Source organism: Pristis pectinata, unplaced genomic scaffold (assembly GCF_009764475.1).
Source record: "Pristis pectinata isolate sPriPec2 unplaced genomic scaffold, sPriPec2.1.pri scaffold_111_arrow_ctg1, whole genome shotgun sequence".
In the NCBI taxonomy this organism is placed as follows: domain Eukaryota; kingdom Metazoa; phylum Chordata; class Chondrichthyes; order Rhinopristiformes; family Pristidae; genus Pristis; species Pristis pectinata.
The window spans coordinates 39,195-59,621 of NW_026262461.1; the positions used below are offsets into that span (position 1 = coordinate 39,195).

Below are 20,427 nucleotides of genomic sequence, written 5' to 3' on the forward strand. Positions count from 1 at the left end.
ACCCACCCCTCCACCCCCAGTAATTAACCGGCCTCGAGTTCTCTCTGCCTCAGCTCTCCACACACCGTGTCGAGAAGGAGTGTTCAACGCACCTACACCCAGAGCTGATGGCAAAGAGCCAGCCTGGTGTATCGGTATTAGCATGGCAACTCATCATCGGCAGATCCCAGGAGCAGCTCAACTCCCACCCACACAGGGCAGACCAGCAAGGGGGAGTGTCTCTCCCCTCCGAACACACAAACAGCTCCCTCAGGGGGAGATCTGTACACTGACCGGTGTCCCTCAGTCCCTCTCCCTCAGGGGGAGATCTGTACACTGACCGGTGTCCCTCAGTCCCTCTCCCTCAGGGGGAGATCTGTACACTGACCGGTGTCTCTCAGTCCACCTCTCTCAGGGGGAGATCTGTACACTGACCGGTGTCCCTCAGGGGGAGATCTGTACACTGACCGGTGTCGCTCAGACCCTCTCTCTCTCAGGAGGAGATCTGTACACTGACCGGTGTCCCTCAGTCCCTCTCCCTCAGGGGGAGATCTGTACACTGACCGGTGTCCCTCAGTCCCTCTCTCTCTCTCAGGAGGAGATCTGTACACTGACCGGTGTCCCTCAGTCCCTCTCCCTCAGGGGGAGATCTGTACACTGACCCGTGTCCCTCAGTCCCTCTCCCTCAAGGGGTGATCTGTACACTGACCAGTGTGTCTCAGTCCCTCTCCCTCAGGGGGAGATCTGTACACTGACCGGTGTCCCTCAGGGGGAGATCTGTACACTGACCGGTGTCCCTCAGACCCTCTCTCTCTCAGGAGGAGATCTGTACACTGACCGGTGTCCCTCAGTCCCTCTCCCTCAGGGGGAGATCTGTACACTGACCGGTGTCCCTCAGTCCCTCTCTCTCTCAGGAGGAGATCTGTACACTGACCGGTGTCCCTCAGTCCCTCTCCCTCAGGGGGAGATCTGTACACTGACCCGTGTCCCTCAGTCCACCTCTCCCTCAAGGGGTGATCTGTACACTGACCAGTGTCTCTCAGTCCCTCTCCCTCAGGGGTAGATCTGTACACTGACCGGTGTGTCTCAGTCCCTCTCTCTCAGGGGGAGATCTGTACACTGACCAGTGTCTCTCAGTCCCTCTCTCTCAGGAGGAGATCTGTACACTGACCGGTGTCCCTCAGTCCCTCTCCCTCAGGGGGAGATCTGTACACTGACCCGTGTCCCTCAGTCCCTCTCTCTCGGGGAGACCCCTGTACACTGACCAGTGTCTCATGGTCCACTCCAGCTGGCTGTCACTCCCTCCCAGCCCTGCCCCACCCCCCCAGCTGCAAGTGGGGGCCAGAACTCACGTCGTCCTCGCGATGCTCCCTCCCCAGAATGATGGGCTTGTACTCCGGATCCTCCAAGTCCCTGTCGAAGTCTCCGCTGGAAGAAACAACACCGACCTGAGCCAGGCTGGGATCTCACGGACACTCGGACTCCGAGTGAACTGGAGTGACAGGATCTGGGGCGGGGGAGAGGAGGGCGGTGGGGGGACGGGCAGGGGACTGGGTGGAGGCCTGGGGTCACTCGTGGGTTCCCTACCCGTCACCGAGGTCGCCAAACATGTCGGTCCCCCTCTGCTCCGCAGCGATGGCTTTCTCATCTGGGCGCCCCACCTGCTCCAGGAAGCAGAGGGCAGGGTCAGCTCGCATGGTGTTGTACTTCTCGTAACCTGGGGGAGAGAGAGTGAGGGAGGGGGGGGGGGGAGAGAGAGTGAGGGAGGGGGGGGGAGAGAGAGTGAGGGGGGGGGAGGAGAGAGTGAGGGGGGGGAGAGAGAGTGAGGGGGGGGGAGAGAGAGTGAGGGGGGGGAGAGAGAGTGAGGGGGGGGAGAGAGAGTGGGGGGGGAGAGAGAGTGAGGGGGGGGAGAGAGAGTGAGGGGGGGAGAGAGAGTGAGGGGGGGAGAGAGAGTGAGGGGGGGAGAGAGAGTGAGGGGGGGAGAGAGAGTGAGGGGGGGAGAGAGAGTGAGGGGGGGAGAGAGAGTGAGGGGGGGAGAGAGAGTGAGGGGGGGAGAGAGAGTGAGGGGGGGAGAGAGAGTGAGGGGGGGAGAGAGAGTGAGGGGGGGAGAGAGAGTGAGGGGGGGAGAGAGAGTGAGGGGGGGAGAGAGAGTGAGGGGGGGGAGAGAGAGTGAGGGGGGGGAGAGAGAGTGAGGGGGGAGAGAGAGAGTGAGGGGGGGAGAGAGAGTGAGGGGGGAGAGAGAGTGAGGGGGGGAGAGAGAGTGAGGGGGGGAGAGAGAGTGAGGGGGGAGAGTGAGGGGGGAGAGAGAGACGGAGTTGGGAGGGGGGAGGGGGGAGAGAGAGGGGGAGGGGATTGGGTATGATGAGCACAATTACTCGCAGTGCCGTGCTCCCTCCTCCTGGCGCTCCCTCCTTCCGCGCCACCTCCCCTTGTTGCAGAGCTGTGCCCGGGCAGCTGAAGGGACACCCTGTAACAGTGCAGCTACGGGGCAGGAATCAGAAATGGTGGAACGGATAAATCTCAGGGACGTGGGGGAGGGGGGGGGGCCGTCACTCACCGTGTTTGAAGACCCCGATCAGCAGCGATTTGTCTGCCTCCACGTCCCACCACTCAGCAGGGACCTCCATCCCGTCCACCTCTGGGATCCACACATCGATGTCACTGCGGCAGAGGGAGAGAGAGTGGTGAGGGGTGGTCCTCAGCAGAGAGGGGGAGAGCGCGAGGGTGTCTTGGCTGGGCAGGGGTCCCATCAAAGAGTGGGGGGGTGGTAGCACAGGGGGAGAGAGAGCAAGGGTGTCTTGGCAGGGAAGGGGTTCCACTGAAGAGCAGAGGGTGGTCTCAGCAGATGGGGGGGGGGGGGTAAGGATGGGGGTGTTTTGTCGTCGGAGGGTTGGTCTCGGAGAGGGAGGGAGTCTCAGCCGAGGAGAGGGAGGGGGAAGAGGTGGGACTCACTTGGTGTCCGCTCCATCCAGCACCCTGTCTGACTGGTCCCCGATCACCTCCTGCTTCAGGTAGTAGAGCATTCGGACCCTGAGCAGCACCCTGCGGAAACAAGGCAGTAGGGAGAGGGGTCAGAGAGGGGGGAGAGAGAGGTGAGGGGGGAGGGAGTAGGGAGAGAGGGAGGAGGGGGGAGAGAGGGGTGAGAGGGGAGGGGGTAGGGAGAGAGGGAGGAGGGGGGAGAGAGGGGAGGGGTTAGGGAGAGAGGGAGGAGGGGGGAGAGAGGAGTGAGAGAGTGAGGGGGGAGAGAGCCAGACAGGGAGGGGGCAGAGAGGGGGGATGGAGGTGGAGGGAGAGGGAGGAGTGGGAGGGGGCCAGGGAGGAGAGGGAGGGGGCCAGACAGAGGTCAGACTGATGTGCAGGCCCTGCCCTCCCACAGCCCCGCAGGGTCCCCACCCCTGGCCTACTTGTTGCAGTGGTGTTTGAGATGCTTCTTGTAGCTGTCGTCCTGGAGGAGGATATCGGGGTTACACTTGCGGATCCAGTCAGCCTTCTGCACATCGAACGAGCTGCTCTGGCTCTTGACCTTCTTCCCCTTCCGACCCCGGGGAACAGGGGCCGACAGCCCTGGGGACAGAAGGGGGGGTGATTCCCAGCGTCAGTACATCACTCACAGTCCCCAGTAAAGAACCAGCACCTCCCAGTCGGACTGTGCCGCACACCTCTCCCAGTGTGGGTCTGACCCAGGGACAGGGAGATGGGAACCATGCACGGTGCTCCCAGTGTGGGTCTGACCCAAGGACAGGGAGATGGGAACCGTGCACGGTGCTCCCGGTGTGGGTCTGACCCGGGGTGGGGGGGGGGGGGGGAAATACGGAGATGGGAACCATGCACAGTGCTCCCGGTGTTGGTCTGACCTGGTGTAGGTGTGACCCAGGGATACGGAGACGGGAACTGTGCACGGTGCTCCCGGTGTTGGTCTGACCCAGGGTGGAAAATACGGAGAAGGGAACCGTGCACGGTGCTCCTGGTGTGGGTCTGACCCAGGGATAGGGAGACGGGAGCCGTGCACGGTGCTCCTGGTGTGGGTCTGACCCAGGGATAGGGAGATGGGAACCGTGCACGGTGCTCCTGGTGTGGGTCTGACCCAGGGATAGGGAGACGGGAACCGTGCACGGTGCTCCCGGTGTTGGTCTGTCCCCGGGATACGGAGACGGGAACCGTGCACGGTGCTCCCGGTGTGGGTCTGAGCCAGGGACAGGGAGACGGGAACCATGCGCAGTGCTCCTGGTGTGGGTCTGACCAAGTACCGGAGTGGTTCTGCAGCTCCTTGGTCTGTCCGTTCTCGGTGGGCGTGATGAGGTCCCAGATGAAGCCCTTGATCTTCTCGTCCCCGCGGTAGTGCAGCAGGCAGTAGACCAGGATGGTGCGGCAGATCACCTCCACGTCTCTCTCCATCATCCGCCGTTTGAAACGCCCATGGGCCAGGATGTCCTTCCACCGACCCCAGCTGCAGGAGGAGGAGGGGGAGAAACAAGGTCACCACGCTGCTCGAGAGCTCCCCGCTGCCCCTCCCCACACCCCCAGCGAAGGAGCCAGACCACCGCAACTGAGGAAACTGTACTCAATGCTCCCAGTCAAGTGCACCCACCCCCCTGCTGGTCAAAGACCTCTGATCTTTGGAGGGACATGGAACGTAGAACTGTACAGCACAGGAATAGTGCTGGATTTACGCTAATCACACCAAATCCCTTCTCCCTGCACGGTGTCTGTCTCCCTCCATTCCCTGCACATCCACGTGCCTACCCAACAGCCTCTCAAACCTCTCTATCATATCTGCCTCCACCCACACCCCTGGCAGCACATTCCAGGCACCCACCGCTCTGTGTAAAAAAAACCTGCCCCACACATCTCCTGTCAATTTTCCCCCCTCACCTTAAACCCACGCCCTCTGGCATCGGACATTTCCACCCTGGGGAAAAGATACCGGCTGTCTACTCTCTCTGTGCCTCTCGTCATCTTATAAACCTCCATCAGATCTCCCCTCAGCCTCCGCCGCTCCAGAGAAAACAACCCAAGTTTGTCCTTATAGATAATACTCTCCAATCCTGGCAGCATCCTGGTGAACCTCTTCTGCACCCTCTCCAAAGCTCCCGCACCCTTCCTGTAACGGGGCAACCAGAACTGAAAACTCTGGTCAGATGCTGCAACATAGCTTCCTGACTCTTGAACTCATTGCCTTGACTAATAAAGGCGAGCGGGCCGTACGCCTTCTTTACTGCCCCGTCGACCTGTGCGGCCACTTTCAGGGAGCTGTGGTTGTGGACCCCAGGATCCCTCTGCACACCAAAACTGTTAAGGGTCCTGTCATTAACTGTGTCCTGTCCCCTTTACATCTGACCTCCCAAAGTGCAACACCTCACACTTGCCCGGATTAAACTCCATCTGCCGTTTCTCTGCCCGTATCTGTAACTGATCCATATCCCGCTGTATCCTTGGGCAACCTTCTACACCGTCCACAACACCACCGATCGTTGTATCGTCTGTGAACTTACCACCCCACCCATCCACGTTTTCATCCAGGTCATTTCCATACATCACAGACAGCAGAGGTCCCAGTACAGATCCCCGCAGAACACCACTGCCCACTGGCCTCCAGCCAGAATAAGTCCCATCGACCACCACCCTTTGTCTTCTGTGGACAAACCAGTTCTGGATCCAAACGGCCAAGTCACTGTGGATCCCATCATCTTCATCTTCTGGATGAGCCTCCCACATGGGACCTTGTCAAACACCTTACTGAAATCCACAGCTCTACCTTCGCCAATCACCCTCGTCATCCCCTCGAAAATCTCCGTCGTTAGTAAGGCACAATGAAAAACACTATGATGCTGGAGGAACACAGCAGGCTAGGCAGCATCCGTGGAGAAAAACAGGTGGTCAACGTTTTGGGTCAGGACCCTTTCTCTAGTAAGACAACTTGCCCTGCACAAAGCCATGCTGACTGTCCCTAATTAGGCCAAGGTTTTCCAAATGCTCATTGCTGCATGGACTGAATTTAAGAGCAGGGAGGTTATGTTGCAACTGTACAGGGTACTGGTGATGCTGCACCTGGAGTACTGCGTGCAGTTCTGGTCTCCTTACTTGAAAGATATACTGGCTTTGGAGGCGGTGCAGAGGAGATTCACCAGGTTGACTCCGGAGATGAGGGGGTTAGCCTATGAGGAGAGGTTGCGTCGCCTGGGACTATGTTTGCTAAAATTCAGAATGAGAGGGGACCTTATCTATCCCTTTCATAATTTCTATAAGATAGAGGCATGAAGATTGTTTCCACTGGTAGGTGAGACTAGAACTAGGAGACATAGCCTCAAGATTTGAGGGAGCAAATTTAGGACGGAGATGAGGCGAAACTGCTTTTCCCAGAGAGTGGTAAATCTGTGGAATTTTCTGCCCGGGGAAGCAGTAGAAGCTACCTCATTAAATATATTTAAAACACAGTTGGATAGATTTTTTGCAGAGTAGGGGAATTAAGGGTTATGGGGAAAAGGCAGGTAAGTGGATCTGAGTCCACAGCCAGATCAGCCATGATCTTATTGAATGGAGGAGCAGGCTCGATGGGCCAGATGGCCGACTCCTGCTCCCATTTCCCATGTTCTTATGAATCCTGTGGTCAAGAATTCTCTGCACCAATTTCCCTACCACTGACACGAGTCTCTCTGGTCTATAGCTCCCAGGACTATCCCCATTTCCCCTCTTGACCAAAGGGACAGAGGACATGGCTTTGCAATACAATCTGAAAGATGGCCCTCCCTCCCGCGTTGTTCCCTCCTCCTCGGGCGAGGAGGACGTCACAGGCTCACCCATAGACCAGCAGGTTCTTCTCCACCCTGAAGCACTCGGTGCGCCCGTAACCGTGCCGGCGCTCATGGGACCTGCGGGACTTAGGGCGCTCATCGCTGTCACTGTCCATCTCCGAGAACTCCACGTCGTCGTCCTTGGTGGTGTTGAAGGGCCGGGTCTGCTTGCGGACGCGCGGAGTGTCGATCACCAGGTTGTTCTGCGGAGGTGACGGGAGGGGCGCCAGTCATGGAGAGAGATCTCGGTAGATTTACGAGGATGCTGCCAGGACTTATAGGGACAGGTTGGAACTTTATTCCCTGGAGCATAGGAGACTGAGGGGGGACCCTACAGAGGTATATAAACCCACGAGGGGCATCGATAGGGTGAATGCGCACAGTCTGTTCCCCAGGGTCGGGGAATCAAGAACTAGAGGGCACAGGTTTAAGGTAAGAGGGGAGAGATTTAATGGGGACCTGAGGGGCAACTTCCTCACCCAGAGAGTGGTCCGTTTGTGGAACAAGCTGCCAGAGGGAGTGAGTGAGGCAGGAACATCAACAACATTTAACAGACACTCAGACAGGTCCGTGGATGGGGAAGGTTCAGAGGGATACAGGCCAAACGTGGGCAGATGGGACTGACTTAGATGGGAATCTTGGCTGGCACGGACTGGTTGGGCCCGCTTCCCTGCTGGGTGACTCTACGATATGGCAGAGGGGGATGGATTATGGAAGAGAAGGGATGAAAGGTTACCGGGGGTTGGCGGGAAGGGGGAAAATCGGGGGTTACAGTCGGCTCAGCCACGTTCGCGTGAGACGGTAGAGCAAGCTCCGGCAGGTTAGTCCTCGTCGCCCTGCTCAGCATCTGCACGTTGGTGGGCCAGTCTGGTACGGGAAGGGTGCTCAGGCAACCAATTGTGGAGGGAGGGAGGGAGTTCCAGAGCTCGGGGTCTGGGCAGCTGAAGGCACAGTAGCCAGTGGCAGAGCCAAGGGAATGGGGAGAGGACGACAAAGCGTTGGGAATCGGGGGGGGGGGGGGGGGGGTTGGTGGGGGGGCAGCAGAGACCTCCGAGGGTGGTGTGAGTGAGGGAGGATATAGGACGGGACCGACCGCGACCCTCACCCTGCGGTTGACCATGTCCAGGTCGATGTCGGCCTTCTTGGCCCACTTCTGCCAGAAGTTGGGGTCGTCCAAGGAGATGTCCGTCCTGTTCCCGGTGGCCACGAAGCTGGCCTGCAACAGAACGGGCAGCAACAGGTGAAGAGCGCGCCAAGGGACAGTAACAGCGGGGCCCTGGAGATCCTGAGGCCAGTGCTCACCTTGGCGAACGTGGAGCCCTTGCCCTCCGTCTCGATGGTGATGGTGGTGGTCCTACGCGACAGGATCTGGTCAATGTCCTCCTCACAGAACTTGGAGCCCTCGTCCTCCTCGTCCATGATGGCGCCATACGCACCCTTGCGCAGGAGGTCCTCGATCTCCTTCTTGGAGAACTGCTGGATCTGTGGGGAAGGGACGGGAGGCTGAGAGTGGGGAGGAGATGGCCAGCTGACGTCCGTCCACCCTAGCACATCTCTCTGCCACCCTCACATCCTGAAGACAATCAGGACCTCAAACCTGCTCCCCACGTCCACGTCCGAGCTAACCCAGGGACTCTGCTCCCACCTCCCTCCCAGGGACTCCAGCCCCCACCTCCCTCTGACCCGGGAACTCTACTCCCACCTCCCTGTGAGAAAGAGGGTTCCAGAGACTCCAGGAAACATCTCCCCTCACTTCCGTCTGAAACGGACGTCCCCGTGTGGTTGACTAGTGACCCCTGGTTCTAGGTTCTCCCACATCCTCTCCACACCCACCCTGTCCCGTCCCCTCAGGGACAGGCACCTTCCCATCTGGTCCCCTCTCCCTCTTCGAACACAAGCCCAGCCTGTCCGACCCTTCCCCATGGGACCACCCACCCACTCCAGGTCTGGGTCCCGTAAACCTTCTCCAAACATCTCCCAATGCGTTAACCATTAGCACAGGAGCGGGGACGGACTCACCCCATTGACGTTGTTCTCTCGGCCACTCATTGACTGCAGCACTGCCTTGTCCAGGCCCAGCTTCAGGCTGGCCTTGTCGAACATCTCCCTCTCGTAGGAGTTACGGGTGATGAGGCGGTACACCTTCACCGCCTTGCTCTGTCCAATCCGATGACAGCGAGCCTGGGCCTGAAGCAGGGGAGGGAGAGGGTGAGAGACGGGGCGGACAGAGGCGCGCGCGGACACCACCCCTCCCAAGGGGCCCTGCCATCCCCTCCCTCCCCTCCGCGCTGCACTACCTGCAGGTCGTTCTGGGGGTTCCAGTCGGAGTCAAAGATGATGCAGGTGTCGGCAGCGGTCAGGTTGATGCCCAGACCGCCTGCCCGCGTGCACAGCAGGAACACGAAGCGGTCCGAGTCTGGCTTGCTGAACCGGTCGATGGCGGCCTGCCGCAGGTTCCCCCTCACCCGCCCGTCGATCCGCTCGTACAGGTACCTGGGGAGGGAGGCAAGGTGGGGGTGGTGAGGGTCACCGCCTGGGTGGGGTGGGGTGGGGTGGGTTGGGGGGGGGGGGCGGAAGGCTACACCCCTCCCCATCTCCGACCCCCTCTAGCCACCACACCCCTCCCTCTCCCCACCACGTCCTCCCCTTGGCATAACCCACCTCACCCATCCCTCTTCCTGCCACTCCCCCTCCCCGTGACCCCACACCCCTCCCTCTCCCCGCCACCACTCCCACTCTGTAATCCACCGTGCCCCTCCCTCTCCCCGTGATCCCACCTCCCTTTCCATGACCCCACACAGCCCCCTCTCCCCGTGACCCCCACCCCCTTTCCACGACCCCCACACACACTCCCGCTCTATGACACCCCCCACACCCTCCCTCTCCCCGCATCCCCACGCCCCTCCTCCCCATGACCCCCCTCACCTCCTCCCTCCCTCTCTGCAGCTCCCAATCCTGCCACACCGCCCAGGCCCTGTCACTCCATCTGTCTGCCGCCTCAGTGACTGACCCACTCCAACCCCTTCAACACACCCCCCTCACCCTGGCTTCGCCCCAGAGAGCAGAGGGGCCCCGCATGAGGCAGCGCCCTGGGGCCGCTCAGGGGCTGGGACACAGGCGGCGGGACCCTGGGCGGGAAGTCCCCTCACCTCTTCTGGATGAGGTAGTCCTCGAGGATGTCGAGGCAGCGCACCATCTGGGAGAAGATGAGCACCTTGTGGCCGCCGGCCTTCAGCTTGGGCAGCAGCTTGTCGATCAGCACCAGCTTCCCCGCCGACTGGATCATGGCCTGCAGGTGGAAATCCAGCGCCGTGGGATCGTGGATCTCCCGGAACTCACCCAGGATCTTCTCCTCCGCTCCTGTGGGACAGAGCAGGGTGTGAGTAACATCAGGGACAGCTCGCTCCAACCCCAGCCCGTAACCCACCCCCGGAGACCTGACCCCAGCCCGTAACCCACCCCCGGAGACCCAACCCCAGCCCGTAACCCACCCCCGGAGACCCAACCCCAGCCCGTAACCCACCCCCAGAGACCCGACCCCAGCCCATAACCCACTGATATACAAGCCCCCCGAGCCCTGGATCAGATTCCAGCCTGTAGTCCACTCCCGGGGGTCTGTTATCCGATATACAAGCCTCCCGAGCCCCTGGCCCTCCCCTCGCTCCCCTCCACCCACCGTTGATGAGGTAGGGGTGGTTGCAACACTTGCGCAGTTCCATCATGGTGTTGAGAAGGTTGGGCACGTTGGCCTGGCCCGCGCCCTTGGCCAGGAAGGTGAAGTTGCGCTCCAGGATGGCCCGGTAGTACTTCTTCTGGATGTTGGTCAGCTCCACCTCGATGATGGTCTCCTCCTTGGGCGCCAGGTTCTTCTCCACGTCTTCCTTCAGGCGCCGCAACATCATGGGCTTGAGCAGGGCCTGGAGCTTCTGCACCTGTCGGGGGAAGGGGATAAGGCAGGGCGGTGAGCCGGGTGGTGGGGTTGTGGGCAGGGGACGATCGCCCCACGCGCGCCCGCGTTTCCCTCTCCTCCTCCTCCCTACCTGCTCCTCTGTCTTCAGGTCCCCGAACTCCTGCAGGAAGGCCGACTCCAGCGGGAACTGCGAGGGCTCCAGAAAGTTCAGCAGGCTGAAGAGCTCCTCCACTGTGTTCTGCAGGGGCGTCCCGGTCAGGAGGACCTTGTGCTCCTGTGGGTTGGACCAACACAGCCTCAGCAACAGTGCAACCAGTCACAAGCGCCATCGCAGTCCGGAACAGTGATTCCAATGTACAGGAACACGAGAAGCTGCAGAGAGCAGTAGACCCAGCCCAATACATCATGGGCACATCCCTCCCCACCATCAGGAGTATCTACTGGAGGCACTGCCTCAGGAAGGCAACGTCCACCATCAGAGACCCCCACCATCCGGGCCGTTCCATCCTCTCGCAGCTCCCACCGGGCAGGAGGTACAGAAGCCTTAAGTCCCCACACCACCAGGTTCAGGGACAACAACTTCCCTTCACCCATTCAGTTCTTGAACCAACCGGCACAACCCTTGATCACTGCCTCAGTGCAGCAACACTGGGACCACTTTGTATTGCAGTGGGCTTTATGTTTTTTGGTTCTAATTGTGTTCTTTCTTGTAAAAATTGTGTGTAACTTTTGTTTTTTTGCAAATGCTGCTTATCTGATGCTCTGTGCCTGTGATGCTGCTGCAGGTAAGTTTTTCATTGCACCTGTGCACACATGGACTTGTGCACATAACAATGAACTTGACTTTGACTCAAGAAGCTCGACACCATCCAGGACACAGCAGCCCACCTGACAGGCCCCCCATCCACACCCACTCACTCACCCCACCACCCACACACAGCAGCAGTGTGGACCATCTACAGGATGCACTGCAGCAACTCACCGAGACTCCTCAGGCAGCACCTTCCAACCCCACCCCCTCTACCAGTAGGACAAGGGCAGCAAAGGCACGGGGAACACCCCCCCTGGAGGTTCCCCTCCGAGCCCCACACTCGGAGATACATAGAAACATAGAAAACCTACAGCACAATTCAGGCCCTTCGGCCCACAAAGCTGTGCCGAACATGTCCCTACCCTAGAAATTACTAGGCTTACCCATAGCCCTCTATTTTACTCAGCTCCATGTACCTATCCAACAGTCTCTTAAACGACCCTATCATATCCGCCTCCACCACCGTTGCCGGCAGCCCGTTCCACGCACTCACCACTCTCTGAGTAAAAAACTCACCCCTGACATCTCCTCTATGTCTACTCCCCAGCACCTTAAACCTGTGTCCTCTTGTGGCAACCATTTCAGCCCTGAGGAAAAGCCTCTGACTATCCACATGATCAATGCCTCTCATCATCTTATACACCTCTATCAGGTCCCCCCTCATCCTCCGTCGCTCCAAGGAGGAAAGGCCGAGTTCACTCAACCTGTTTTCATAAGGCATGTTCCCCAATCCAGGCAACATCCTTGTAAATCTCCTCTGCACCCTCTCTATGGCTTCCACATCCTTCCTGTAGTGAGGCGACCAGAACTGAGCACAGTACTCCAAGTGGGGTCTGACCAGGGTCCTATATAGCTGCAACAATACCTCTCGGCTCCTAAATTCAATTCCACGATTGATGAAGGACAATACACCATATGCCTTCTTCATACATCGCCGTTCCTTCACCGTCACTGGGTCAAAGTCCTAGAACTCCCTAACAGCACTGGGGGTGCACCCACATCTCAAGGGCTGCAGCGGTTCGAGAAGGCAGCTCACCACCACCTTCTCAGGGCACTGATAGAAGTTTGTAAAATTATGAGAGGCATAGATAGACAGACAGTACCTTTTTCCCCCATGTCATAGACGGCATGCATTTCTGGTGAGAGGGGGTAAGTCCAAAGGAGATGTGCGGGGCAGGTTGTTTTTACACAGAGAGTGGTGGGTGCCTGGAATGTGCTGCCAGGGGTGGGGGTGGAGGCAGATACAATAGAGGGGTTTAAGAGGCTGATAGACAGGCCCATGGATGTGTAAGGAGTGGAGGGAGATGGACCATGTGCAGGCAGAAGGGATGAGTTGAATTTGGCATCGTGTTCGGCTAAAGGGCCTGTTCCTGTGTTCTAACTAAGGTTGGGAAATTAAAGGTGAGCTACGCTTGCAAAGCCCACATCCCCAGAACAAGTGTGAAAAGCAGTGGAGGTCAGTACCAGGCCTCATGGGAGGAAGCCCATTGTCTCTGCCCCCGTGGCCCGTCACCACCAGGCACCCAAGGGTCACACGTACCCGCCTCCACACTGGCTACAAGTCGGGAGGTTGTGCTCTGGTTATGCCAGGAGCTGGTGAGACCACATCAAGATAACGCGGACAGAATCGGTCTCCTTCTTTAAGGAAGGATGCATGCGTTGGAAAATGTTCACAGGTGACTTACGGGACCTACAACTGGAGTGGGTGGGATGTCCCACGGGGAAGGTCGGACAGGCTGGGCTTATGTTCAAAGAGGGAGAGGGGAACGGATGGGAAGGTGCCCGTCCCCAGGGGGACGAGTAAGGGTGGGTGTGGAGAGGATGTGGGAGAACCTAGAACCAGGGGTCACTGGTCAACCACACGGGGACGTCCATTTCAGATGGAAACAAGGGTAGATGTTTCCTGTTAAGTCTCTGGAACCCTCTTCCTCACAGGGAGGTGGGGGGCAAAGTCCCCAGGTTGGAGAGCAGAGGGAGGTGGGGGCAGAGTCCCCGGGTGTTAAGTCAGAGTCATAAATGTACAGCACAGAACAAGGCCCTTCAGCCCATCATGTCCATGCGACCTTTATGCCTTTTTCCACGGGACCACAGTCCCCTCCCTGGCATTGGGAGCGGGTCAGCAGGCAGCCCCTACCAGCTCCATCAGCTTCAGGCCCTCCAGCAGCTTGCAGTTACGGTTCTTGAGCCTGTGAGCCTCGTCGATGATCACACAGCGCCAGGCGATCTCCCGCAGCTCCGGGCAGTCCGACAGGATCATCTCGAAGGTGGTGATCAGTGCGTCGAAGCGGTAAGCCCCCGGGATGAAGTGGCCCTGGGGCAGGAGGGAGAGGAAGAGTTATGGACACCGGCAAAAAGAGACCCTTGGGGGGTTGGTGGGGGGGGGGGGGGGGAATGGAGGAGGAAAGGAGGAGCGTGGAGGGCGGGGGAGAGGGGAGGATCATGGAGGGTGAGGGGAGGTGGTAAGATGGGCGAGGGGGGAGTGGGGGGGGCAAGGGGGCGAGAGGGGAGCAGGGGACGAGGGGGAAGCGGGGGGGAGGGGGCAGAGGGGAGGGCGAGGGAGAGCAAGGGGGGGCAGGGGGGAGGGCGGGGGGGCGGAGGGGGGGCGTGGGGGAGAAATCGGGTACCTTGGAGTCACGGAAGTACATCTCGTACTGCTGGATCATCTGCCGGCTCACCAGGCTGCCGTGGTAGACGATGGCGTTCATGTCTGTCCAGGTGCTGAACTCCCTCTCCCAGTTGGTGATGGTGGAGAGGGGGGCGATGACCAGGAAGGGGCCCTGGATCCCGGCGGAGTACACCTCCTCCAGGAACGTGATGGACTGGATGGTCTTCCCCAGGCCCATCTCGTCAGCCAGGATGCAGTTCTGTCTGTGGTGGGGCAGGGTGGGATCGTCAGCACCAGAGTCTCTCCCCAACCCCCTCACCCCTCCCCATCACCCCCTCCCTCCCCCGCACACCGCCCCGTCACTCCCCGACACCGCACCCCTGCCCGTCACCCCCTCCCCCACACCACACCCCTCTCCTTCAGCCCCTCCGTCCCCTGCACCCCTCCCCGTCACCCCCTCCCTCCCCCACACCCACCCATCACCCCCACCCGTCACCCCCTCCCTCCCCAACACCCCTCCCCGTCACCACCCTCCCTCCCCAACACCACTCTCCTCCCCATCACCCCCTCCCTCACCTACACCCCTCCCCGTCACCCCCCCTCCCCCACACCTGCCCGTCACCCCCTCCCTCCCCCACACCTCTCCGTCTCCGTGACCCCTTCCCACCCCCACACCCCTCCCCATCTCCGTCACCCTCCCCTACACCCCTCCCCATCACCCCCTCCCACCCCTCCCTGGCACCCCCTCCCTCCCCCCCCCACATCCCTCCCCATCACCCCCTCCCATACCCCTCCCCTGCACCGTCTCTGTGACCCCCTCCCCTACACCCCGCCCTGTCTCCGTGACCCCCTCCCTCCCCTACACCCCCCACTGTCTCCGTCACCCCCTCCGGCTCCCACACTGTACCCATCACCCACTCCCTCCTCTACACTCCTCCCCATCTCCGTCACCCCCTCCCTCCTCTGCCCCCCTCCGTCTCCGTCACCCCGTCCGGCCCCCACACCGCTTCATGTTGCGGAGGGGTCGCACTTCCCGGGCTCCCTCCCACCCACCCACCTGTTGTACCAGTTGAAGAGCAGCCAGTTGACGCCCTCGAGCTGGTACTCGCGGAGCTGGTTGTTGTTCTTGTACTCCCGGAACAGGTCCAGCTTCTTCCACGCCTTGGCTGGTGGGCGCTCCTGCGGGGCAGTGAACGGAGGGTCGGAGGAGGCTCAGCCCGAGGGGTGGGGAGGGGGGGGTCAGGAGGACATTCAGCCCGAGGGGAGCGGAGGGGAGGGGTGGGGGTGGGAGTCTCAGCCCAAGGGGAGGCGAGGGGTTGGAGGAGTGTGGGGGGGGGGGGGGGTGGTGGGGGGTGGGTCAGGAGGACGCTCAGCCCAAGGGGAGGGGGGGGGTGCACAGAATGCTCACCACATGGGCCAGCCTGGGCTTCCGTGCCTGCAGCCGCTCGAACTCCTCGATCTTGGCCTCGTCCACGTCCTCCTTCAGCTCCCAGGTGCTGTCCTCGTAGGGTAGGGAGCACCACTTCACCAGGTAGTAGACCACTGGCTGTGGAGGGAGCAGGGCATCAGGAGAGGGCGCAGACCCCTCCCCGCAACGCGGGCCCCCCTCCCTCCTCACACCCCCCTCCCCACAGCGCGGCACTCACTGCTCACCCACTTCCTCTGGCAGCTCGTTCCACACACGGACCACCCTCTGGATGAGGAAGTTGCCCCTCGGGTCCCCATTAAATCTCCCCCCCTCACCTTAAACCCGTGCCCTCTGGTTCTTGATTCCCCGACCCTGAGGAACAGACTGTGTGCATTCACCCTATCGATGCCCCTCGTGGGTTTATACACCTCTGTAAGGTCCCCCCTCACACTCCAGGGAATAAAGTCCCAACCTGCCCGACCTCTCTCCGTAACTCAGTCCCTCGAGTCCCGGCAACATCCTCGTAAATCTCCCTCTGTGCTCTTTCCCAGCTCGACGGCATCTTCCCCACAGCAGGGCGACCAGAACTGAACGCAGTTCTCCAAGTGCGGCCTCACCGACGTCCTGTACAACTGCGACGTCACCTCCCGACTCCTGTCCTCAGTGCCCTGACCGGTGAAGGCCAGCGTGCCGAACGCCTTCTTCACCGCCCTGTCCACCTGTGACCCCACTCTCAAGGGACCATGTACTTGTACTGCTCTCTGCCCCTTCCCACAACTTGCCCCTGCCCCCCACACCCTCCTCGCTGCCCCTCCCGCAGCCCAGAGAAAGCCTTGAACTGCCTTCGTTCTCGACAGCAGACTTCCCGCTCCCTTCCTGTAACCCCCTCCCGCGTCTCCTCACCTCCCCATTATCCTTGTCCACGCTGTGCGACTCCTCCAGCAGGCGATCGACCTCGATGTAGTCTGGGTTGAAGGGGTCCTCATCCTGGGGGGAGAGAGGGAGGGTTGGGAGTGAGAGAGATCGGCGGGAGGGAGGGGGCCGGGGAGTAGGGAGCGGGCAGCTGGAGGTACCCACCTCGTGGAAGATGTGCCTCATCTGAGCCATCTTGGCCTTGAAGCGTTTGATCTTCTGGTGAATCCGCTTGTCCTTCTCCAGCTGCTGCAGGTTGGCCCACTCACAGTGCAGGTAAGAGCTGGAACACAGGCACCAGCTGAGGAACTGGCCGCACTGGGGAGAGGGGGGTGCCGCGGGAGGGTGCGGCAAGGACAGAGGGAGGGGGCGGGCCACTCACAGTGCAGGCAGGAGCTGGAACACAGGCACCGGCTGAGGAACTGGCCGCACCGGGGAGAGGGGGGTGCCACGGGAGGGTGCAGCAAGGACAGAGGGAGGGGGCGGCCCACTCACAGTGCAGGTAAGAGCTGGAACACAGGCTCCGGCTGAGGAACTGGCTGCACCGGGGATAGTGCGCGCTGTTGGGGGGGGGGGGGAACCACAGGAGGAAGAACTGTGGTAGGAGGGGCAGCAAGGGCAGAGGGAGGGAGTGGCGCAGGACTGAGGGAGCGGCGCAGGACTGAGGGAGCGCCGTGCTGTGTGAGGGAGCACCACGTTGGGGGAGGGACGGTGAGGAGGGAGGGAGTGAGGGAGCACCGTGAGGGAGCGCCATGTTGGGGGAGGGACGGTGAGGAGGGAGGGAGTGAGGGAGCACCATGCTGTGTGAGGGAGTGCCACATTGGGGGAGGGACGGTGAGGAGGGAGGGAGGGAGTGAGGGAGCACCATGCTGTGTGAGGGAGCACCACGTTGGGGGAGGGACGGTGAGGAGGGAGGGAGTGAGGGAGCACCATGCTGTGTGAGGGAGTGCCACATTGGGGGAGGGACGGTGAGGAGGGAGGGAGGGAGTGAGGGAGCACCATGCTGTGTGAGGGAGCACCACGCTGTGTGAGGGAGCACCACGTTGGGGGAGGGACTGAGGGAGCGCCATGCTGTGAGGAAGCGCCGTGCTGTGTGAGGGAGCGCCACGTTGGGGGAGGGACTGAGGGAGCGCCATGCTGTGATGAAGCGCCGTGCTGTGTGAGGGAGCGCCACGTTGGGGGAGGGACAGTGAGAAGGGAGGGAGGGACTCACTAGTTCTTGTACTTGACGTAGAACTCCTCCACCTCCACATACTGGCCCGCATACACCTGCGGGAAGTAAAGGGTCACAGTTAGCCACCGTCTCCCGGAGTGGTGCTGGGAAGCAGGCAGGGAGGAAGCACACACTTCCCTGCAGAGCCCAACCCTTGGGACACTCCCAAACCTTGAGACACCCCCAAACCTCTGCCGGCCAGCTGGGCCGGTGAGATCCCACCGAGCCGAGCTCACCTCTGGACGACGAACAATCATCACGGCCTTGAAGACGCAGTGCTCCTGCTTTTGAAGACTATTTTGTGTACGGTGCATAACGCGGCCACCGTGGGCCGGTGCTGGAGGGAGGGGGTGTTTCGGGGGCGGGTGGGGTACCAATCGAGCGGCTGCTCTGTCCTGCAAATTGTTGGGGTCACTCCCACCCAGCAGGAGGTGTTCCCTCACACCTCGAGCTTGTAGATGGGGGAAGGGGTAATGTGGTGGATGTGGAGTGCACGGACTAACCCCACACACCTGGTGGGGAGTGTTCCCTCACACCCCAGACGTGGAAGAGCCTTGTGGTGTTAGGAGCTGATAGCCAGCACCCCACCGCCTCGCTGCCCCCCCCCCCCAAACCAGGATGCTAACTGCAGGGAACTCGTCGGGAGGCAGTCAGGCTCTCTCCAGTTGGAGATATCTCACTGCCTGGCATGTTTGAGACACAGACGTTCCTTGCCACCGATCAGGCCGTGCCGGAATGTTGCCCAGGTCTGTCTGCACGGTCTAGTCCGCCGGCTGCTTCATTTGCTGAAAAGGTGCAAGTGGAGTTGAACTGTTCTGTCACCCCCACCCCTGACCCTCTGACAGAAGGACGGTCACCGATGAAGCAGCTGGAGATGGTTGGGCCCAGGACACTGCCCTGAGGAACTCCTGTAGGGATGCCCTGGCGCTCAGGGTGATCGACCTCCAACCACCTTCCTCGAAGGCCTGACTCCAGCTTCGAGAGTGTTTTCCCCTCGATGCCCACTGATGTTCTTCTAGAGGTCTTACATGCTCACTGAACCATGAGGTCAGTTCACAGGCAGAATTACCCCGCTATTGTCAGTAGAAGATTCTGCGGTTTGGGGCGCAGGCTGGGGGAGTTGCCCCGCTATTGTCGGTAGAAGATTCTGCGGTTTGGGGCGCAGGCTGGGGGAGTTGCCCCGCTATTGTCGGTAGAAGATTCTGCGGTTTGGGGCGCAGGCTGGGGGAGTTGCCCCGCTATTGTCAGTAGAAGATTCTGCGGTTTGGGGCGCAGGCTGGGGGAGTTGCCCCGCTATTGTCGGTAGAAGATTCTGCGGTTTGGGGCGCAGGCTGGGGGAGTTGCCCCGCTATTGTCAGTAGAAGATTCTGCGGTTTGGGGCGCAGGCTGGGGGAGTTGCCCCGCTATTGTCAGTAGAAGATTCTGCGGTTTGGGGCGCAGGCTGGGGGAGTTGCCCCGCTATTGTCAGTAGAAGATTCTGCGGTTTGGGGCGCAGGCTGGGGGAGTTGCCCCGCTATTGTCAGTAGAAGATTCTGCGGTTTGGGGCGCAGGCTGGGGGAGTTGCCCCGCTATTGTCGGTAGAAGATTCTGCGGTTTGGGGCGCAGGCTGGGGGAGTTGCCCCGCTATTGTCAGTAGAAGATTCTGCGGTTTGGGGCGCAGGCTGGGGGAGTTGCCCCGCTATTGTCAGTAGAAGATTCTGCGGTTTGGGGCGCAGGCTGGGGGAGTTGCCCCGTTATTGTCGGTAGAAGATTCTGCGGTTTGGGGCGCAGGCTGGGGGAGTTGCCCCGTTATTGTCAGTAGACGATTCTGCGGTTTGGGGCGCAGGCTGGGGGAGTTGCCCCGTTATTGTCGGTAGAAGATTCTGCGGTTTCTGTGCTGGAGAGGGCAGTGAAAAGCATATCTATGGGCAAGGGTACTTGATTAAAAACCCAAGCAGGAAAAAAAAACCTGAGGCGGGGTTGTCTAACTGACCCTTTCCTCGTGGCTGGATGATCGCCTCTCTGCCTAGATAGTAGCACTGCAGTGAACCAGGTAACGAGACACACCCACCTCTTTCTTTGCCACTCTGAACGAGAGGATCTTATCCACGATGGCAGCGTCTTCCTCACTGGGGTTTTCCTGACAGAGAGGGACGAGATGGCACTTCAGTGGAAAACCTGTCGCGTTGAGCGAATTCACTTCCCCCACCCCCTCCTGACGGTCCACCAAGCGTCGGGTCATAGGATGGTACAGCACGGGGACAGGCTCTTCAGCCCACCTAATCCATGCTGGCCGGGATGCCTCTCTACGTCATTCCCATCTGCCCGAATTAGGCCTGAACACCTCTGCGCTTCTCCTAGCCCAGTATCGAGGCCAGCAGGTGGGAGGTGGAAGCAGACAAAAGGTAGATGGTGGCAGGAGAGGGGAGGTGGAGACAGAGGCAGGAGGGAGGGAGGTAAGCAGCAAGGACTCTTGATAAGGAGGTGAGACCAGGAGTCGTTAGGGAGGAGGTTTATGGCAGGTGGATGGAAAATGGGTGATGGGGGCTGGAAACAGGATCAGTGGGGGGGAGAGAAAGAGGAGATGGACTGAGGGTGGGCTGTTGGGCTGAATATCCCATGTCAGAGTCATACAGCACAGACACAGGCCCTTCGGCCCAACTGGTCCATGTCAACCCCAAGGTCCCCATCCACACCAATCCCACTTCCAGGCACCGAGTCCGTAGCCTTCTCTGCCTCAGTGATTCAGGTGCTCACCCAAACGTTGCGAGAGTCTCTCTGCCTCCTCCACTCCCTCAGGCAGTGCACTCCAGGCACCT

The 20,427-nt window shown here is 60.4% G+C and overlaps 1 protein-coding gene and 1 non-coding gene across 5 annotated transcripts in view; both read right to left on the bottom strand.

The window, feature by feature from the left end:
- LOC127567106 (chromodomain-helicase-DNA-binding protein 8-like) overlaps positions 1-20,427 on the bottom strand; it is a 60,716-nt gene that overhangs the window by 16,413 nt on the left and 23,876 nt on the right. For all 4 annotated transcript variants that reach the window (XM_052009784.1, XM_052009780.1, XM_052009781.1 and 1 more), the window contains 22 exons: positions 19,680-19,748; positions 17,630-17,685; positions 16,582-16,699; positions 16,408-16,491; positions 15,505-15,642; positions 15,154-15,275; positions 14,116-14,359; positions 13,626-13,802; positions 10,811-10,954; positions 10,447-10,702; positions 9,920-10,130; positions 9,068-9,263; positions 8,790-8,957; positions 8,073-8,252; positions 7,876-7,986; positions 6,777-6,973; positions 4,227-4,426; positions 3,384-3,543; positions 2,932-3,021; positions 2,537-2,640; positions 1,567-1,696; positions 1,332-1,407 (listed from right to left, as the gene is read on the bottom strand). In XM_052009784.1, the coding sequence (XP_051865744.1) occupies positions 1,332-1,407; positions 1,567-1,696; positions 2,537-2,640; positions 2,932-3,021; positions 3,384-3,543; positions 4,227-4,426; positions 6,777-6,973; positions 7,876-7,986; positions 8,073-8,252; positions 8,790-8,957; positions 9,068-9,263; positions 9,920-10,130; positions 10,447-10,702; positions 10,811-10,954; positions 13,626-13,802; positions 14,116-14,359; positions 15,154-15,275; positions 15,505-15,642; positions 16,408-16,491; positions 16,582-16,699; positions 17,630-17,685; positions 19,680-19,748 (3,231 nt within the window). The remainder of the gene's footprint in view (positions 1-1,331; positions 1,408-1,566; positions 1,697-2,536; positions 2,641-2,931; positions 3,022-3,383; positions 3,544-4,226; positions 4,427-6,776; positions 6,974-7,875; positions 7,987-8,072; positions 8,253-8,789; positions 8,958-9,067; positions 9,264-9,919; positions 10,131-10,446; positions 10,703-10,810; positions 10,955-13,625; positions 13,803-14,115; positions 14,360-15,153; positions 15,276-15,504; positions 15,643-16,407; positions 16,492-16,581; positions 16,700-17,629; positions 17,686-19,679; positions 19,749-20,427) is intronic.
- Positions 45-162, bottom strand: LOC127567108 (small nucleolar RNA U6-53/MBII-28). The gene has a single exon (XR_007955845.1). It is a non-coding gene; the product is annotated as a small nucleolar RNA U6-53/MBII-28 (small nucleolar RNA).